General features: G+C 36.7%; 1 protein-coding gene across 1 annotated transcript in view; it reads right to left on the bottom strand.

Annotated features, from left to right (window-relative positions):
• Positions 1-5,956: 5,956 nt before the first annotated feature.
• PRIM2 (DNA primase subunit 2) overlaps positions 5,957-20,441 on the bottom strand; it is a 132,423-nt gene continuing 117,938 nt past the window's right edge. Inside the window, exons 12-13 of the mRNA XM_075046408.1 lie at positions 12,581-12,649; positions 5,957-6,583 (exon numbers count right to left, since the gene is read on the bottom strand). Of these exons, the coding sequence (XP_074902509.1) occupies positions 6,356-6,583; positions 12,581-12,649 (297 nt within the window). The 3' untranslated portion in view covers positions 5,957-6,355. The remainder of the gene's footprint in view (positions 6,584-12,580; positions 12,650-20,441) is intronic.

The following is a 20,441-nucleotide window of genomic DNA, read 5'->3' as shown; positions in this document are numbered from 1 at the left end:
TCAGATCATCTGCTTTGAACAGTGCAACACAGACCATTACATTTCATCCAGTAGTTCATGCATCAATTTGAGCAGTTCAGTTTGAGCAAAGACATTTTGTCTGACCTAACTTGATTTTTACTGAAGTTCACTTTATATGTGCTGCCATTAAGAATGGCAGAGACTTTCTGTTTGGGGAACACCTCCCATGATACAACTCTGATCCTGATCAGAATGTAAAGTTCTTCTAAAAAATAAATACTAAGGTTGTGCCATACCTGCTTCTGCTATACTAACGTCCCTCTCATTATCCCATGTTCATGAACCATCTTAATCAAGATTTATATGACAAAACAACTTCAATTTGGCTGAAAACTTTCATTTCAGCTAGACACACAACATCTTGTGATGCTTTCATTGTAGTTATCAATTTTGTTTCAAGAGATATTGAGAATTCATGTATCTTCCTGCTTTTTGCAGCCTCATCACCAAGTCCTGCTCTCCCTCGACAGACCTACATCAATATCACCTTCCTGTCTCTGCTAGTGATCTACTTTTCACCTACCTTAACCCACTTCTAAAGTCTTCCAGTGCTTCCTCTGTTAACAAGTTAGTATTTAGGTTATCTATTCCTACATATTTCCCAGCTACAATTCACTCTTGACATTATTCCAGCCATTTTTATACCTGTTTTCCATTCAGTTTACCTACATAAATGCTTCAGGTTCCTCGGGGGATTGAATTACACCCATTGATCATAACCTTTGACCAATTCAAATGCCTTAGATCCTTCAGCATTTGAGGGATTTAAACAAATCTTAGCAAATAAGTGTGCTAAGGGGTGAAAGTCTTTATTTTTCTTTTTGTCAACTAGATACCAAAGGTAGAAGTTTCGATGTTGAGATAATACCATTACCAAGAGTACTTCAAGAGTGCAGATCCAAGTCGAAAGAAAGGTTAATATTCTCAAAATAGTCTGTTAAAAGCAGGGATCCACTGACATGAACTAGGCTTCAGATTCAGATGGGCCAGTGAAGGATGATAACATTTTGTAGAGTGGAAGGGATAATTAAACATGAAAGGCAGAGACTGGCAAGGATGGCAGCAAGGACAGGTTACTCTGCTAATGTGAACTAAGTAGTGGACTTCATACAAGTTCTAAAAACCACCATCAGTAACATCTATTTTGTAGCAGATAAGGAGGAATACACAGGATGGTGAAATAAGGAGACTGTGAACAGCAGAGGTTAGTTAAAAGATGCCAGTTATTCAGTAGACCCACAGTGTGGTAAAAAAAGGAAACAAAAACAAACAAACACCCATAAAATGACCTAAAAGGACAAAGTGATTCTTTTGTGGATTTTTAAGAGACATGAAATAGACAGATATTTTAGAATATTCTATATATGCTTTAAAAAAAAATAAATAAAATCTTAAGGATCATGATGTGAAATCTACCCAAAAGAACCACTCAGATACTGAGACCTTGACTTCATCTGTCTAGCTGTAATTCATTAGATGTGCACTAGGGAAAACAAGGAAAGCATCAGTAATTATATTGCGATAAGCTTGCCCAAAAGCTCTGCATTACATCTGCCCTGCCCTAATGGTTTAGGTACATGTAGGGAAGAAACAAAAACCATAAATGAACTCTTAAGTTTAACATCCCTGCAACAAATCTGGGCCAGGAAGCCAGAAGATGATAGCAACCCAGGTAACACAAATGTCCTTGACAGGCCAACATGTCTAAGTAACACTAAAAGTTTTTTGCCATAGGTGCAAGGTTTTAAGTGTTTTCCTTCCTTGGTTACAGTGAAAAAAAAAACCAGGGTGCTAACCCTGGGGTTCTGGAATCTTTTTATTGTATTTAGCATATTACCAGATTTGTGGGAAAATAGGTTTTTCAAATAGTAGAATCTTTGATATGTTAAACTTCCCTGAGTATTTTGATAGTAGAAACCACAAGAAATTTTACATTTCACAGCCATGTGAAAAGAACAGCACCACAGAGCATGTACCTGCATCGCAAACACGTTGCCCTATCTCATTCTCTACACATATTCTTGCTGCCATGTCTCTTTCAATTACGTGGGCTTGAGACTGACTGAAATGTTCACCATCTTCAAGGGAATCTCTCAGTCATCCCCACTTACTCTGCTTTGGCTTGCACTGCTGATAGGTCTGGGAGCATGCAAACTGGATTCCTTCTGGAAGAAATCCACCCAAAAGGCACACTCTGCAACGCTCCTCTATCTCCTAATGCCCACTCCAGCCATACTATAAGACTAAAACTAGTCAAAGGAAAACTCTCAAAACATGCCCAGAAGGAACACCACATGCTCAGCATCAATGCTTTTCCTGCATGGACCCGCTCCTATCATGCCATGACGGTACCAGCTGCCCTTGCTGTTCCCCTTGCCGAGGCAGCACTCCACACCTCAGCAGAGCACTTCGTAAGTCACAGCCAACCTGTGAGCTCCTCACCTTCCTTCTGCAGAACACCCAATAATGAAGTTCTCTTCATTAGATCTTGAAAGGCGGTGAAGTCAGAGACTTTTCTTGTCTTTGATGCTAGCACTTCAAAAGATTACAAGCTATGGACCGGCACCCCTTTTGAAACACCCACCTCTAAATTTAACCGTGGTAATATAAGATCAGATGTCGTAAAGAAGAGTACTTCCTACATGAGCACCATGGCTGCACAGGGCTATCTTTTGGCACAGTGAATCCCCTCAGAAATGCAACTGAGTATTACCTTAGTATCTCCTTTACTGATCCAGAATACAGAAGTGTCTTGTCAGAACAGTTTCAAACTTTAGATGTTTGTGTGTCTCCTGCTTTTTTTCAAGTAGCAAAATATAACAAAATTTACTTTAAAGATCCACTTAGGAGAATTGATGCTTGCAAATAGATCCATCTGCAATGCTTTATTGCAGAAATACATTTTCTTTTCAACTTGTGAAAGAGTAGCATTTGGGATTTTGGGGGGGGGTTGATTATTGGTTTGGTTTGGTTATTGGTTTATTTGCTTATTTGGTTTGTTGTTATTTCTGACTACTGCATAATCATATCAGGGTCACTGAGTTTTCAGAATCCTTCTCTTGTGACTAAATACTATTTTTAATAGCACTACTACAATGCAGGGAATGTTTTCAACTGAATGATTTACATATTCTTAGTGATTTTTCCTTTCTAATCTCAAACAGCTCTATAATTAAGGAACAAGTGATTTTTACTGTATTTACAAAGCAGTAAGAGTTTAAAGCTCCTCAGTGTCAAACTGCTCAAAAGGAGGATTCTCATTTTTTATTTTTCCACATTATCAAGTTCAAAATATTCTGCTTTCAAAGACAAATCAAAACAGTCAAAAAGTATGAAATATGAAAATAAATTGCCATTTTCTTCAAATAGCAGCCAAAGCATTAATTTCAGTCCTTTGCTAGCTACTTGTAACTGTATGCTATAATTTGTACATTTTTCTGTTATATATTTTATTATAGTCCTCCTGACAGGTAATAAAAGGGAAGAAAATATAGTTTAAAGCAATTTGTAGTACTATTAATCAAGAGAGGTAAACTCACAATAATGAAGTAAACCAATGAAGGACAAAGGCTTTGTCACATACAGTTACATCTGTTGCATTTCAGATTAAGATTTTTCGCTCAGAGGATCTGTGTGGACCTATTCTCTTCCTTGTAATAGAGACTTATTTTTTAAATTTTATGCTTGAATTCCAAAAAATAACTTTATTCTGCTGATGTAGCAATCCATTGTAGAATCCGAGAACAAGCAGCTCATTCCCAGCATAACGGATTTCAAAGCACGCGCGAAGCTCAGAAACGCAGAGCTGGGAGTTTTATCCACACAGCAAGTGACAGTGTCCACACGGGTAGGGTTAGGGCATAACAGAAACTTTTCTACTGAATCAGAAATCCCCTCGGCTGGGAAACACCCCCTGCGTTCAGTGCCCCGACCACCTCCTCCTTCTCCCAGCCGTCTCACTTAGGAATGTCAACCTCACTGCAGGTCTGGAAGAGTTTCGCTCCTGTTAAGAGGGCCCACCATGTCCGCTAAGGCACCTCCAGCTCAGGGAGCCAGAAGACCCTTGCCACTTGTCAGGACACTTCAAAACCCCAAAGCCGAGTTTCCCAAGCCTCTAACCCCACCAGCGGACTTCCACGCCTCAGGCGGGGTGCTGCCAGGAGCTTAACCGACAGGAGAAGGCAGGCCCCCGGGTGGGTTCGCAGCTCCGGCCCCTGGGCCCAGGACCCCCAGCGCCCTGCAGGGCCCGGGCGCAGGGCCTTTGCTCAGGCTGCAGCTCTGCTGCTCCCTCGAACAGGTAACATCCAGAGCTGTATGGGGTTTGGTCATTTACACAAAGCAGTGGCTAAAAATAAACTGAGGAATAAATCAGGGAAGAGAAGAGGAACAGCGAACCCCGGCAGATGCTCTTCTAACCACAGACGACATGCTTTGTTTTCAAAGCCTGGTCTTGCGCTAGCCCTATGCGAGTTACGTGCCCTTACAGGAACACTCTACGTGTGGAAAACCAAAGATTTAAAGTTAGGCCAAAATCTTAAGAGTAATCAAATAGCCTTTAGTCCAGTCACAATATTAATAGTCTAAATCCGTCAGTTATTGTAGAGAAAATAAAACCTCTAACATAATACAACTAGCAAATGTTACATACTCACACACTCCCTCATATCTGTTGCACACACCTTTCCACCACCCCTTGGGGTCCTGGCATCAACAGCACATGGTCAGGGTCCCACGGTGTTCATCAGGAGTAGTAGGATGCTGATGGTGGGGATTGTTCTTTCTTCTCTCTAGAGTCCACCTGAGGTAATATTACACACTTCCAAAAATGTTCTACTCACTGTTCTTTCTTCATTGGTCTGACAATTCCACATTACAGCCAAATAATTATATATAGCATGGTTTACTCACGTTGCGTATTTGTTCTTTCTTCTCTTAGCCCTAAAAACTTGTTTGGCACAACTCTTTATGTTGTATTTCTTTAAGGATCAGCACTTGGCCATGAGCAATTTGTTTATGTCCATGGGGCCTCTGGCACCTAAGATCATAGATTAAATGATTCTACACACAATAACTACTTACTACTAGCCATTAGCTACAGAAATACATCAAAATCATCATAAACATAGGCAGTACACTACACAATTGTACAAAGTTAGGCTGTCACTCAACTGTTGCTGTTATGGCTAAAACAAAGCTTCAGGAAGGGCAAGATAAGCCCAGATAAATCAAGCTCAGTGAGTCTTCATGCTAAGGCCTTGCAGAGTTAATACAAACTACTAGCAATGACAATACTGTGTTTATGTGGTTACTGGTCTATACCAGTAGCTAGGTCACCCTCCAGAGAAGGGGAAATGTCGTCTTGAAACTCCTTAAACATCAGATAAAATAAAATGCAGGCCTTCCAAATCCCCAGGAGAATACTCTAACAGCATGATATAAAATACCAGCTCTACTTAGAGCTTCCACCCACTGCCCAGTGGCCACTGCTTGATTGCATGCCATTCCTGTGCTAGGTGACTTGGGCTTTGGGGGAATGGGTGGAATATAGGTGACCAAAGCTGCGTTCAGACAGCTGTTTAGCTTAGCAGGACACAGGAGGCTCCAGCCACGCTCAGACATTGAGGAAACTTTAAAATTGAAAATGAATATATGCTAGTAAGTTTTTACCTTCTTCGAGATGAGTCGGTTGGTGGAGCATCAGTTTTTTGGATTACCTTCTTACATAGAGGTGTCTCAACTCTGCTTATGTTCTATTTCAAGCACCAAAACCAGCTCTCTAAATTTAGTGTCAAGGTACACAAATTAGGAAGCTGATTTCCCTCAGCTCCTCATGTAGAAAAGAGACAGACTCCTCCAGAGGGTAATTTTGATCATAAGAACTCCTACTTAATTACCATCCAAATACAGCTAAAAAGAAAATACCACAAACTTTTGCTTTGGAATTTATTTATTAAGAAGAAACATATAAAAGTGACCACAAAATGGGATAAAAATATTTAAACATTTTGAAGAAAAAAAATAAAGGTAAGTCAGACAAAAATCACCTAATTGGGAAGGAACTTTCATTTCCCACCCTTCAACATGCCATATAAAACAGTATCCTAAAGCAGCAAGAGTAAGTACTGGATGCAATTATAGCTTCATTATCTATCTTTCTTTCCTTCAGTCTATTCAAAGCACTAAATGCCTGCATATTCCAAGTAGCGAAGTGCATATTCCTGAGTATAGACGCAAATTCAGCTAGAGAAGGGAAAGAATGAAAGAAAGGGGAAAAAAACCCCCAAACAAACCCACAATCCCAAACCAAAACAAATAACCCAAATAACACAGCTGCTTAGTCTTCAGTGAAGTACGCCTCCAGTCCCTCCAGGTCTGCATCAGCTGTTGTATTTGAAGAGGTGGGAGTAGAATTTGAATTCATGCTTTCCTGACTATTATTTTTTTGTTGAGAGTTTCCTGAATTACTTGGCTCCTTCTTCAGTTCTCTACCACCACTTAATAGTCTTTGACTCTCTGTAAAATACTGATTAGGATGATTCAAAGAAAACCCAATGTCATCAACCTGCACATAAAAGGAAAGGAACAGTGAGTTATTATATTTATTTCAAAAAGTCATCTTTTTCACAGTCAAGAACAAATTAATTAGCAATTTAATAAGTTCTGATTTTGTTGAAGAAAAATGCATCAATTTGTAAATACTGTCCCAGTAAATATTAGCATGACACAGATTTACTTTCATCACAAAATTTCTTCCTTCATGTTAGAAATAAAACAACTGCTTTGGCACATTCAAAACAGTATTTCACATTGTCTTTGCTGTAGTAAAGAAAAAAAAATGACCCCATCTGTCCTACCTTTACAGATGTAGGACAATTGAACCTACACCTTAAAACAGCATTTCCCTACCCAAAAGGGACTGAGACAAGTCTAGAGTGCAAATGGCAGTAGAGAATATATATTGATATACCACTATAAGTTGTAAAAACTGTACAATATAAATCTAGATCTTAAGTATCAGTGTGAAACTGTGAACAGAAACAGGTAGCTTCACCTCTTCCCCTGTTTTCTCCAGTAGCCACAAATGCAATATTTACATGGCAGCAGGCTAAGACAGAAGCCCTATAGATCAAGCTTATCTCTGCTCCATCAGTGCCAACATCACCACCCTGACACTAGATGCACCACCAATACCAAAGAACATTTAGTCTTCAGTAGAAAAGAACACAGAAAACTAGCACAAGGTGTGGCGTATTTTTATTGCTCCTTTCCACTTAGGAGGTGCATTCTTTCAGCTCCATAATTATTTGATAAATGAACATTAAATTAATGCTCATCAAGTATTTCAAATGAACAAAGCTTTCAGCTTTAAAAGTAAGCTATTCTGACATATTAACCAGAAATCTCAATTATAACCCTTGTATCTCTTTTCAGGGCCTCAGAAGTTGAAAATGCTTACTTTAACAGGTGTTTCCACCTCATATTCAGGCAATCTGCACCTTCTATCTGCCCATCAGTTCATGTGAATACTAAGAACATTTTTAGAAAAATACTGCTTTTAAAAAACATTGGAAAACTTCCCAAAACTGGGATACAAGAAACCAAGGAAGACTAAGAGCCATATACTGGTAATTTTTTGCTCCCACTACTTCTCTTTTTCCCAGAAGGGTGGGACCAATTCAAGAATAACAAGCAACTTTGCACACACACAGCATCTCATAAGGACATATACTGTGGCTGATCTGATATGCTAAAACCCATCAGGTTACATTTCAGCCACTTGTGAAAGATCATAAAGCAGAGAATCAATGTGTGTTTTAAATGGAACCCTGATTCAATGCATTCCCACCACCTAGCTTAGCTCTGTCAGAAAATGGCAATGTGTAACAAAATCTAATTCAGACACAAAAAAGACATTAGCAACTGTAGTAAGTGACCTTGTGTGAAAAATCTTAGCTATAAGTGACAGGCCTACCACGCTAATTTGGCACTCAAAATAAGACACAAAGTAAAAAAGAAGAAACCTGAAGCCACCACTGAGTTTCATTTCAGTCTTATCTGGATGAATTTCATCCAGCCACCTTTCATCCATGCTCCAATTTCCATTATGTGGGAACCAAATCACTTCTTTGCACCAAAAAGGCTTAAAAAAAAAAGAAGTGATGCAGTAAAAAGCTGGCTTTCCTAGAAGCAGCTCTTAATTAGTTCTATTATTTTTAACCTTAAAATCTCAGTTTTCTTCAGACCAATTTAAGGTTCACTTTGTAACTCCTAATTTTGTTCTAAATTCTTCTCTCGCCAACAAATTGGAGTAAGCTGTAAAAGTAGCTCATTGTACGAACGGAGCCTACAACCATGTTCTCAGAGGTGATTGACAGTATCTGGCTAAAAGCTATTTACAGGTTGTTAGTTAAAATTTAATATGACTCCATGTACCCTATTTTAATTAAAAGAATTCTGCCCATTTTATCACCTTTTTTTTAAGAGCCTGAAGAGAGAAAGGGGAAGTTTTGTTAATCATCATTATCTTCATTTGTGATCTAGTGATACATAAACAAATCTGTTCTGCGTAATTTTCAACAAGGTTCTCTGAATAAAAATATTCTGCTCTGGCTGGAAATACACAAGAAATTTGACCACAAAAATGGACGTGAAGCTAAAACAAATTTCCTGGCTTTTTTATGTTAGACTGCTCATGTTACTTTATATAAGTTTTACAATGCTTTTAGGTAATATGGATCAAAGCACATCAGTTTTAAAAGCTGCATCATTAACTTAATTATAAGTTACCTGAAACTTACTACCAGAAATAGAGGAACTAGATATCCCCAACTGTTTTATCCATTTACACCTGTAAATCCATCTGGAATCCCCATGCCAAAAGAAAAATGTATTTTCTGGGCAGTCAAAAATTTAAGTTTACAACATGTATTGATCCAAGTGAAAAGACCTGTCACTTTGGCCAGAACTGTTTATTCCATCTAGTAGGTGATACTAACACAAGACTTTTTTTGGATTCAACACATTTTGCACGTACTGGCCTTCACACAAAATCTAGTTTTGTATTCCTGCTATAGCACATCTTGTTTTGAAAAACCTGAAGCTATCATTTTGTAGCTATAGTATCTTTTGGTTTTAACCAAGAACTTTTAAAACAACAGCTCATAATGCTATAGCTGAAATTACAGAAAAAACATGTGGAGCAATCATGGTGCTACAGTAAATGATATCAATTAACCACATCACTTTTTTCCTTAAAAAAAAAAAAAAAAAAAAAAAAGAAAAAAAGAAGTCCAGTGTTCTCACGATTTGATCACAAAGAACGAAGAAAAAACATTTTTTGCAGATGTTTTAAAATAAACTATTCAAAAGTGATTCTTCTGTACCAGAAAGTTTGCTATGTGTCAGATTTCATTTACTTTTTAAAAATACACAAGGACTGTAAAATATCAGTATGCAAGAATAAAATGTTTACAGATAAATATTCATAATCAGCCATTACAGCTGTAACTGTGACAAGTAATTAATATAGCAATATTCATGCAAACAGCATCAACATCATTAGTTCCTTTGGAATATAACTTAGTAACACAGGCATTAGCCAGTTAGGCTTTCTTATTTGTTCATAATGCTCAGGCTCTTAAAACAGTAGATTTATACAGTGGATTTATATACAATCAGATTTCAAAGCACTAATTATTTCTACAGGCAACCTGCCACAAGAACATTAATTTAACCTACTAGTAGTTCATAGCTGATATCACCAATCTCTTTTACTTGACTGCATATATGTAGCCAAGATTTCTGAACTGTTTGGTCTGCAAATATGTTTCTCTATTTTGAGTTGCCATCCAATTCTATCAACTAAAATAAAATAAAATCTTGCCACTATTGTGACCATGAAAGGAATTCCTCATTGCTGTGACTATTTACTTCGGGTTACAGTTATGCTGCTTACATTTTCAGGGTGTCTCATTTCCACTTGACATAAGTTGCTTTGTGTCCTCACTTTAGTACAAAATAAAAACTTATCTAAAAGGGATAATTAAGATGAAATATCTTATTATGAACTCAAGTACAAATATTGGAATTTCAAACAGTTATGATGCTTTCCATATGGCTTAAAATCCAAATTTGACCATAAAGAAAGGTACTTTAGTATTTTGGTAGTGTTTGACAGAATACTTACTCTAGTTACACATATAAACATAGCTTATTCTTGATTTTTATTAAAATATCCCAGGAGAAAAACATGTCAAAACCATTCATGCATTATAAGTACTGCTTTCCTTTCCCACACTTATTGAAAGACTTAACAGATTGTGTACATATGCATTTCCTTAACACATTAGTTCCTGCCTGAAGACAATGCACTGGACCACACAAATAATGTTTGCCTTTGTTTTGTGGTTGTGAGATAGTGAAACAAAGGTTCAGGAAAGGTATAGCATTAAAGTTAATAAGCCTAGTTTACACTGAATGTGCAGAGAAGCTGCTTTTAGGTAACCTATGCTATTTGAACCAGCAGCACTAAGGTACAAAGACACCTCCTCCCCAAAAAGTAGTTCTAAACATTCTCACTCTAGTCCAGTATAGTCTTGGTGCCAAGCACTGGACTACTGAGGCCAACAGCAAAGCTGCTGCCAGCATAAGATGCAATAGAAACTTAAGAGGTGATGATGGGGAGGAAATACAAAGAGAGTCCTTAAGTAGACATAGTGTGCAACTGACCCCATGAACTTAGAAAAATATCATAATCTTAAACAAGTCTCTAGTACAACGTCATTCATAGTAGATCTAACTTACATATGCACTGTAACTGTCAAGAATTATACTAACAGCTCTGCTGAAAGTAAATCAAACATTTTCTTGATAAAATCTTTACATAATTGAAGATGATATTCTCCATGTGAACCAGACCATTATTCCTAGGAAAGTTTTACTTAAGATTATTCACCTATTTGAAGAAACAATAACAATCAATTTTATGCTGATTGATTCTTCAGAAACTTCCTTCACTGAAGAGCTCTGCTAGGCATATACAGGAAAGCAAGGGTTCAATTGTTTGATTAGGTGTCTCCAGCTTCAGAGACACATCTTTTGTCCACCCCATGGAAAAAAAAAATTACATAGCTATAGGACAGAAAAATCATTCCAAGGAGGCTGGTAGCAAGTTTAACAGCTAAATCCTGTAAAAAATTGTCCTCATAAGCATGTGCCATTCAAACTACATAAAATGCCTTTCTGTGCATTCTGCTTTCTCTCGCTAAAGAGACTTACCAACAGCAAAGCAGAAAGATGATTCTTAGTGCAAGCAGCAAAGACAGATATTTATATTACCACAAGACTGAAAAAAATAATGCTCTTCTGGAATTTGCCATAGAAGAATGGAAAGACAGCTTTCTAAAATGCAACAGATCTTCAGCGCTGTGCTGATTTATCCTACGGTGAATGTTGACCTTGGGATCTTATAGTCATCTTGGGAAAATATTGTTTCTACTGACAGCCTTACACAGGACAAGTGTTATCTAAATTTCAAACTGTACGTAATTTTGAATTTCCTTCCAGATTATTAGACCCGTTTTATCATTTTCTAAGACTGTAAGAAAAAGTGTTCCTCTCAGATGATAGCTGCAGGTACTGGTTCGGAGTATACCTTTGCTATACATTCACATGTAAGACTGCTGGAAATTTGGGAAGACAGACAGTTCCATTTAAATCAAAGGTGAAAACCAGTAAGAACAAAAAAAGTCAATGGTAAATGTCTCTGAGTGGGTCATCTAATCCTCATCCATATCTTTAGCAAGGCTGTCCCATAGTCTGCTGTTTGAAAGAAATGTTTCCATTTTTGAGTTGTGGAGGGAACAAAGGTATAAGAAGGGCTGTGCTTTGTTTTTTCTTGATAACAAGGAATCTTGAACCAATGCGAAAGCTGGTTCTTTGAATCAAGAAATCACATAGAAGATGGACTATGGCCATTGGCTATCTTACAATTTTGTGGAGGATCTTACTTTAATTTTGTCTATGATTAAGCAAATGGGAAAGCTCTGCAAACGTTCATCTTGATTTAAAAACTAATCACACATGACTAAAAATGTGAAAAAACATCAAGTGAACATTAACAATATTAACCATGTACGTGCTGGGAGATTAGAGTTTTAATTACACTTTTTAGATCCTTTTTGTTTATTTTTTTAAGGTATATCTCAAAATATCAAACTTGCGTAACAGGTTAAAAACCACAAATTTGATTAAAAACAGGATATTGAAAAAGTTAAATGGCTTGAAATAGATAAAATTCAACAATATTGACATTTTCAGGAAGAAAGCATAACCTTTTACTACATCTTGTAATGTTCAGGATATTAATAAGATCAATATATAAATGCAGAAAAATTACAAAAGAATATTTGAAATTATTGAAATGAAAACTAACAAGGCAAGACAGCTAATGATGGATGTGAGAACCACAAATAGTCTCTGGACTTCATGCATGATTTCCAAGGCCTTCCTCAAGACAAAGACGGTGATTACAGCGTAACAAAAATTAGTAGCTACTTACATCATGCACCAACTCAAAGTACTTTTGACAGGCCAGCTGGTAATGCATGCCCTTCACCAGTTCCAGGATCTATACAGAGAGAGAAAAGCATAAAGGGTTCAGAAGTAGCACACATACATCTTGGTTATACTTACCATGACAAGGTATTTCATGACAGCCTTGTGTAATACCTCATGGAACTTTGCAGCACAAGACTTCTTTCACATTTGTGTACCCTACTAATAACTGACAACATTTAGACACACTATAGTTCTTTAAAAATACCCTGGCTACATTAAAAAAGAGATAAAACCACAGGAAGATACACTTCGTCCTTAAAACATAATTTCAATACTCTAAACTTCAAGAGTAAGTTGAATTTATTTTGGTAATATAATTGTGACAGTTATTGTCAAACTATCATATTGCAACATCTCTTCCATAATTGCAGACATAAATCTAGTAATTCAAGTGGTTGAAGCATGAAGCAATCAAGGACACGATTTGTATTTTTATTTTCTATGTTACTAGTTCATGCAGATGCAGAATAAACTAATACTGTGCTCACATCAAGAAAATTTAATGCAAATCCTTTAGACAAGTATCTGTGAGAGGGGAATGCTTTTACTTTCAATCAGATTTGTCCTTTTTGAAATGAAGTTATTTCTAGTCAAGCTCAGCAGAAATGTGAGTGAATAGCCTGTTTTGAACACCTATTAGGAAAATCATGCCGTCTTTTGTAAATACAATTTGCTTCCCAATCCTGCTTCAGGTAATCTCTTCTGTGCTGCATAAAGTCCCATTCTTATCACCAGAATGCAATGCCGGTAGAAATTTTTTAAAGTTTCATCACCTCCTCCCTCCTTTATATAATCAAAATGTATGCTCTCTCTGCTTATCAAACAGAGAAAATTGCTGGAATTAAGAGATAGCCTCAAGTGGAAGGAAAAATAGTTTTCAAGAAATGTTAGTTTCAAGCCCCTTTCCCAAGGTTGACCTTTGTGTCAAACACAGCAATACAGTCTGGCTTAAATCCCTGCTGTACTCATTATTGGATGCCGTCTTGTATTTATTGACAGATGTATAAATAAATCACATTTGCTGAATGGATAAAAACAGCAACATACTGCCAAGAAAGTACTTAGCCGCATTGTTTCTCTGTAATAGCCCAACTGATTACATTTCTATCCCTCTTGCCACCTCCTTTTAAATCTTCTGCAAAAGATCAAGGCCGAGGCCAAGTAGGCAGTGAAGTCTGAAATCTAGCAGTATCTGTGTACATAAATTTTTTTTTCTTTTTTTTAACCTCCTCCCTCCTTTGACTAAAAAAAATAGTGTCACATTAGGTAGTTAAGGATTGAAGAAAACTCATCTATTCTAAATACTTCAATTACATATTGACTTATGTTTTCCTGTTTGTACCTTACAATAAAATCTATGCTGTGCCAAAGAGCTATCTCTATTTTTAAGTAAATGCTAACCATATTGTATGTACGTACTTTTTAAAAAAGCATTTTTCACGTGATTTGGAGTAATGATCAGAAGACCTCTATGTCTGTTGCTTAGTTGAAAGAAATATTCATCACATTCTGTAGCATTCAGACTTTTCAAACCCGAATTTTCCAGCTGAAATAAGTCAACTAATTTAATCTAGTTCATAAATACTTTAGGTTTTCTCAAAATTATTCTTCATTTAATCAAGATTACACCTAATAAAAATTATATAAATAAAGAGTTCTCTAAACTCAGGTGTAAATACATTTTAAATCTCAGAACCTTAAATCTCAAACAAAAACTTGAGTATGAACAAAGTCTGAGTATAAACCCTGAAAGTTTAAAAGCATCAAGGTTCTCTTGTAATTCAAGAGAACTTTTTGAAAAAGCTGATCACTTAGAAGGCTAGTAGTCATTCTGCGGTTTAACTTTTGAATCACAGACCACGGTTATAGCTGCTTTTTGTATCAACGATGCCATTATCCAACCATCCTGAAAAGCGGAAAAGACAAGGATTATCAAAGCTAGCTTTTGATTCACTAATTCACAATGATTCACAGGTTGTGAGATCAAGCTTCTGTTGTCTTCTCTGACAGTTCAGTGGAAAAAATGGTAACTTCAAGTGACAGATTATCAGAAGATGGACTGCTGACTGACACAGCATATATGATGACAGAATAAAGGGGCACTTATAAATAAATTCCAGTTTTGGAAGAGAGATTATTCTGAGCAAACTATTCTGAAACCAAGCCCATTTAAGCCCTTGACCCATCCTTGGGAAAATCTTGACCCACTTTTAAGGTGGAGAAGAGGACTTCATTGAATTGATGCTGCTGACATATGAAAGCTATAATGGTCATGTTATCAGAGCTGGCCTTGAGGGACTTTAAATTCTTAAAAAGCAACCACGTTGTCTTGCAGCAGCTCAATCTTTACTGCCCAGCTACACTGCTGTTTCACAAAGGAACTACTGTCCCACTCCCTTGAGACTCCTTCTCAGACCTCTCAGAGGCTGCTATTAGGTCACCACGTGGATTTTTCTGCTGTACTACTATGAAGACATATATCTTGGAGAACAGCTGCTAGAGGAACCTCTACCAGCATTCTCCAGTGAAGTTTGGTAACTAGGTCTTCATGCCACTTCTTTTCCCGACAGAGTGCTCCATAGAACAGATGCCCACCAGAACAGACCACAGACTTTCACCCAGTTTGTTACATTTATTAACGTACATGATTGCACTGGTAGTCATCATTTTACTCCTGCTCCTTTACCCTCTCCACCACATCACTAACCCAGCTTTGACTGGTTGGCCAATTGCAGCCAAATTTGACAAGTAGAGATGACAAAGCTATACAATTCCTACATGTTGATTAAAAGTTGTGGTTGGGTAGAAAAGCCAGACCAACATTTGTGGCTCATTCAGAAAAAAACAGCTATCATTCAGCTCCTACTTGTTCTGAGAGGCAGCCAGAAGGCAGCCAAATGATAAGCCTGATGTTTAGCATATATGTAGGTTCAAACCAGCTACATCATGGGGGACCAGGTTCACCTTCTGCATATATGATAGGGTTGAGGAATAAGGGGCATATTAAACATATCCAAAGAAGAACAGGTTTAGTAGATTAACTGGCTTTAACAGGGAACAAGTTGCTAAGAGAAGAAACAAAAAAAAATGTTAAAAATGGCAATAGAATGGAGCCTAGCTAGAAAGGAGTCCTCTGTGTGAGAGAAACTAACAATCCTCTATTTAAATAAAACAGAATTATCATTCATAATAAATATTATCTTTCCCACTACATTTGTGCACATAATGAAAGCAAGCTTGCGGCTGTTTTTCACTAGTGTTACCCAGAAACAGACCTCCACTCAAAGCTACCTTAATTCACAGCAGCAATCTTTTGCCTCTACATATATTAAGACATTTACACTACATTGCTCTATCTTGCAAGTAAAGGTACATACTCAAGGACTCTTTTTGTTAGTCCTTATGTGCCTTTTCTTTCACTGCCATCTGCAACTTGCTTTTCTGATGTTGCTTTACTGACTACTAATGAGGTTAAGATGATGTTTGGCAGCTGTATGCAGCCACCGGCTTTATAGATCCTCAGCATTCAAAGCTAAGATCTTGCATAGCAGGATAGTTTGGGCTCTGTAATTATCCATTGTTATTTTCGCTTACTCCAAGTTAGTTTGTTTTATTTGAAAAGTGCAGAATTAACTTATATTTTCAAAATGAAAATCTTTCTACTATAGATTCAGTAAAGTATGACTCATTTCTAACTTTAATTCAAAGGTGACTGAAGATATGATTGGGTGCAACTGCTGGAGTGTATCTGAACACATTCCAGTTTTCTTCTCCTTCAGGCTGGTTTGTGACCATCTCAGCACTAAGTCGTGTCCCAGGACTCCCCAGTGCCCTTTGCCTCCTGGTCAGTACAGTCATCAGTCCTTTTTGCTGCTTTCAGATATTTCCTTTATATTTTAAACTGATTTTGAAGGTTTCATGTTTATAATGTACAGATATATAGCACAATTTTCTCAGATTTAAGCTGCTTTCCCTGAGGGACTCTCTTACAGGCTAGAAAATCATTGTTACAGCTTTGCCAGAGCTCCCTTTCCTTTTATACTCTTGTTTTCTGTAGGGAAGAGTTCTTGATCGCACAGTGTTGAGAACTGCACATCATGATACTTATGGCACCATAAGAGATCAATTTCTCCCCTACAATTTGCATCACAACTGTCAAACAACAAAACCTAATTGTATTCTAGCCCACTTTATAAAAGTAAAAGAAAGAGGCAGTCATGATTCAGAAGAAGGTATTTTATTAATGTCTCTTAAAAATACCTGTATTTTTTCCTCCATTTTTACTGTACAGGTTTTCTAGCCTGAAGTTTTTATTTCATGTGTGTCAGTTAGGAACTCATTAAATACTTAACAAAAGTGTTAAGTGAATGTCTGAATGAAAAGAATATGTCGACATGTGCCCATATAGCTGCACCAACCCCTGGGCAGCTTATTAAACGAAGATGGATGTTAATTTAAACTGAGTTAATCATTTCAAAAGGAAACAGCTCTAATGCTAGTTGGTTTTGTTTGCTTGGTTGTGGGCTATTTTTCAAAGTCTTATAGAGTCATCTGCTGAAAGTCAATGGTGTGAACATCAAATGCAAGAAGGGTTAATGCACCTGAGTATTCCACTTCTCTGTTTTCACGTAGTTTTAAAATAACGCTACAAAAATGTACATTTTATTATTAGAAATTTTTTGGCTATGTTTCAGTGACACATTTTCATTTAACTGACAAATCCTGCATGAGTTTACAGCCACCTATTTTAAAAGACAGTCATGCCTGGTTTCAGATATGATAGATAACCCACATTCCTCTGTTGCAATGCTGAGTCAAAGCCCAGACTGTTATCAAGTATGAAAGCAAGCATCTGAAATACTTCAAAATTAAAATAAAAGGAAAGTTACAAAACAAAATAAAATTGAACTATTTGCTTCTTGTACGTTTTAAGTTCGTAACATAACAGTTCCAAGAACAATGAGCTGAAACATTTTTATTTCATAAGTTCATTCGTTTTCCTATTTTCTCATCCTGAACTGTGTGTTTATCCCTTTGACTTTTTTTGTGTGCTTTTTTCCTTCTTTCTCTTCTAAATAAAAATTTCATGAGTAGTTTTAAACACTAGAAATTGAAGCTACTGAAGTGTGAAGACACAGCCCCTAATTCTGTCCACCCATTCCTGCCATCTGAAAATGAACCTCATTCTTCCTCACCTTCCCCAGCTGAACCTATAGTTAGATAATTTTTTCATCTATTTTACCACTTAGTAATCTATTTTACCAAGGAAAGGAATGGAAACACAACAGGCAGGGATGAACAGAGTAGAACTGCCTTCCACACCAGCAGGGCCCATTTAGGCTAATTAACTGCTCATGGAACTGAAGTCTAAGATTTGACTAATGAATTTGAATACTTCTAAATTGGACACACTGAAATTAATGCCATTCATCTCTTTAACAACAGGAAAAAAATATGCATTTTAACTCTACTTTTCATATTATTTGCTCTAAAAGGCACACTTGACTGAGCACTGCCACATGTTGCCCAGAGACATTGTGGAGTCTCCATCCTTGGAGACAGTCAAAACCCATCTGGACACAGTCCTGGGAACCTGGTTCTAGATGACTCTTCTTGAGCAGGGGGGGTTGGACAAGATAACCTGCAGAGGCACCTTCCAGCCTCAACTGTACTGTGATCCAATAATAAACAGTCTCAATAGCACCTGACCATACATTTTTACTACATCCTTTTGGTGGTTAGAATATCAAATCCAAACTTTAAGAAATATATTTTCTAGTTCAACCATCTACCTTATGTACTTTCAACTGTGTTCTATGTGTAATAAAATCTGTGCACATACTCTAAAAGTCTTCTGTATTCTTATAGGGGGTTTTTTATTATCAAACAGGTTAGCTGTGCTTCTTACTGTTTTTCTGCATCTGTCTTGCATTCTCTCAAGTTTTCTCTTCCTATGCTGTTTTTTTGTTTTACTGTCACAGCCCTTTCACCAGTCACTAGTCAACATTTACACTTTTTTTATTACCAGCACTTAAATCAGATTTTAGAACAGTCCACGCTTATTTAATCACATACAGACTTTTTTAACGTTATAATCTCGCCTGACAACAGCCAGATATAACTTCTTATTTCTAATACTTGTTTCCACTTACCAGCAATAAACTGAAGATTAGGAAAATTTAGTAGTCTGAAATACTGTAACTCAAATTTTTAAAATAATTAGTTTTAAGCCGTGTCATGTTAGGATGTCTTAAGTCATCTTAAGATGTTAAGCCACGTCATGTTAATACTCTACAGGATTCTACTCACTGATGATGTCAGTAATAGTAACACCACAGCACCAATAAACACACACTATAAAAGTCAGGTGGGAGTTTTTAACATCAGAAAAGAGCTGATCAGCATTGGCTGGTTAAATTTGTAATTGTATTCCTTCGGCTTACATGCAAAGTAGTCCTAGCGAAATCAGTAAGCATGTTCATTCTTGAAAAAATAACTAAATACAAGACAATTAAACAAGGCACAAATTTCAGCTGAGAAACCATAGAAGTGTAGTGTCAAAAATACAGGGTCTACAGAGTAAGTCAGAGAAAGTATAATCTCAGATAAAATGAGGAAGACATAGTCCTAACACACAATTATTCTCAAAACAATGGAAAGGCTGAATGTTGTCTCCTATCTATTAATGTCTTCCATCTATAGAAAATACGTGGAAACTTTCAGCACACAAATCTACACCAGAGTGCCACAAAGATTTATTTTCACTGTGAAGTTTCCTTGAATAATCTTACTTTTGAGACTTTTACACTGTCCACTTTGAAAGATTCAATAATTTTAAAGCATTTACAGGTTTTGATGTAGTAAAGGCAATAACTATCTGAGAGTTTTTGGGCAGTGAACAAGGGGTCCTAGCCACCAGTTGAGAAACCTGAGTGATGTACAGTTTCTGGATTCAAGGTCTAATGCTTCTAAAAAATTCTTGACAGCAAATGTGTAAGGGTACCCTGTTTTATGATCTGAGTTTTAACTAGTTAATTTGTGGTGGGATTTCAATGGTGGTGGGAAGTGAATTTTCAATGTGGTGAGAAGTTCAACGAGTCAGTCAAAACCTTTAATTTAATCCAATTATGGCAAAAGCAGCTTTTTAAATTAAGAGAACAATTCTACTAGAAAGAACATTCTTTCTTCTTTCTTCTGAAGTTATCTACTGTTCATTTATATAAGCATTTTTCCCTAAAGAAATGCTTTTGCTCCAATTACAAAAGTAAAAGCAAAAAGGATGAGTCTAGACGCTCTATTTCTCTTGATTGTAGAACCAGAAATTTTTACTACCTTTTGCTATTGTGATAGAAATGAATTGGTAAAAAGGTAATTTCTCCAAGAAAGCTTTCAGAAACAAATAATAGGTACTTTGAAGTAACTCTAATTCAAAGCCTATCATATCTATTTTTCTATTTGAGGTGTACAGGCAACACGTTACAGTGCCTTTAGTACAGCACCGCAACAGATGTATTTATCTTAACATATGCTTTCATCTTTATATTCTTCAAATTGATTAGCTATTGTCAAACCTGGTTTCAAAAAGATTTTACCTTATTAGCAGTATACTGAAGACAGAAATGAAAAGTGATCTGAAATATACTATAAATTCAAATGTTATACAATCACACATAAAATGCTCAGCTAACCACATTACTTCTCCAAGAAGCATTTTTAAAACAAACAAAAAAAGCTACTATCATAAATAAAGAAATAGCCTAACCTAAGGAAAGTGTGAAATAAATACAAGTTAAATAATTCAG

Source organism: Buteo buteo, chromosome 15, assembly GCF_964188355.1.
Source record: "Buteo buteo chromosome 15, bButBut1.hap1.1, whole genome shotgun sequence".
Lineage (NCBI taxonomy): Eukaryota > Metazoa > Chordata > Aves > Accipitriformes > Accipitridae > Buteo > Buteo buteo.
Note: the sequence above shows the minus strand (reverse complement) of the source record. Positions and strands in the feature narration are given on the sequence as shown.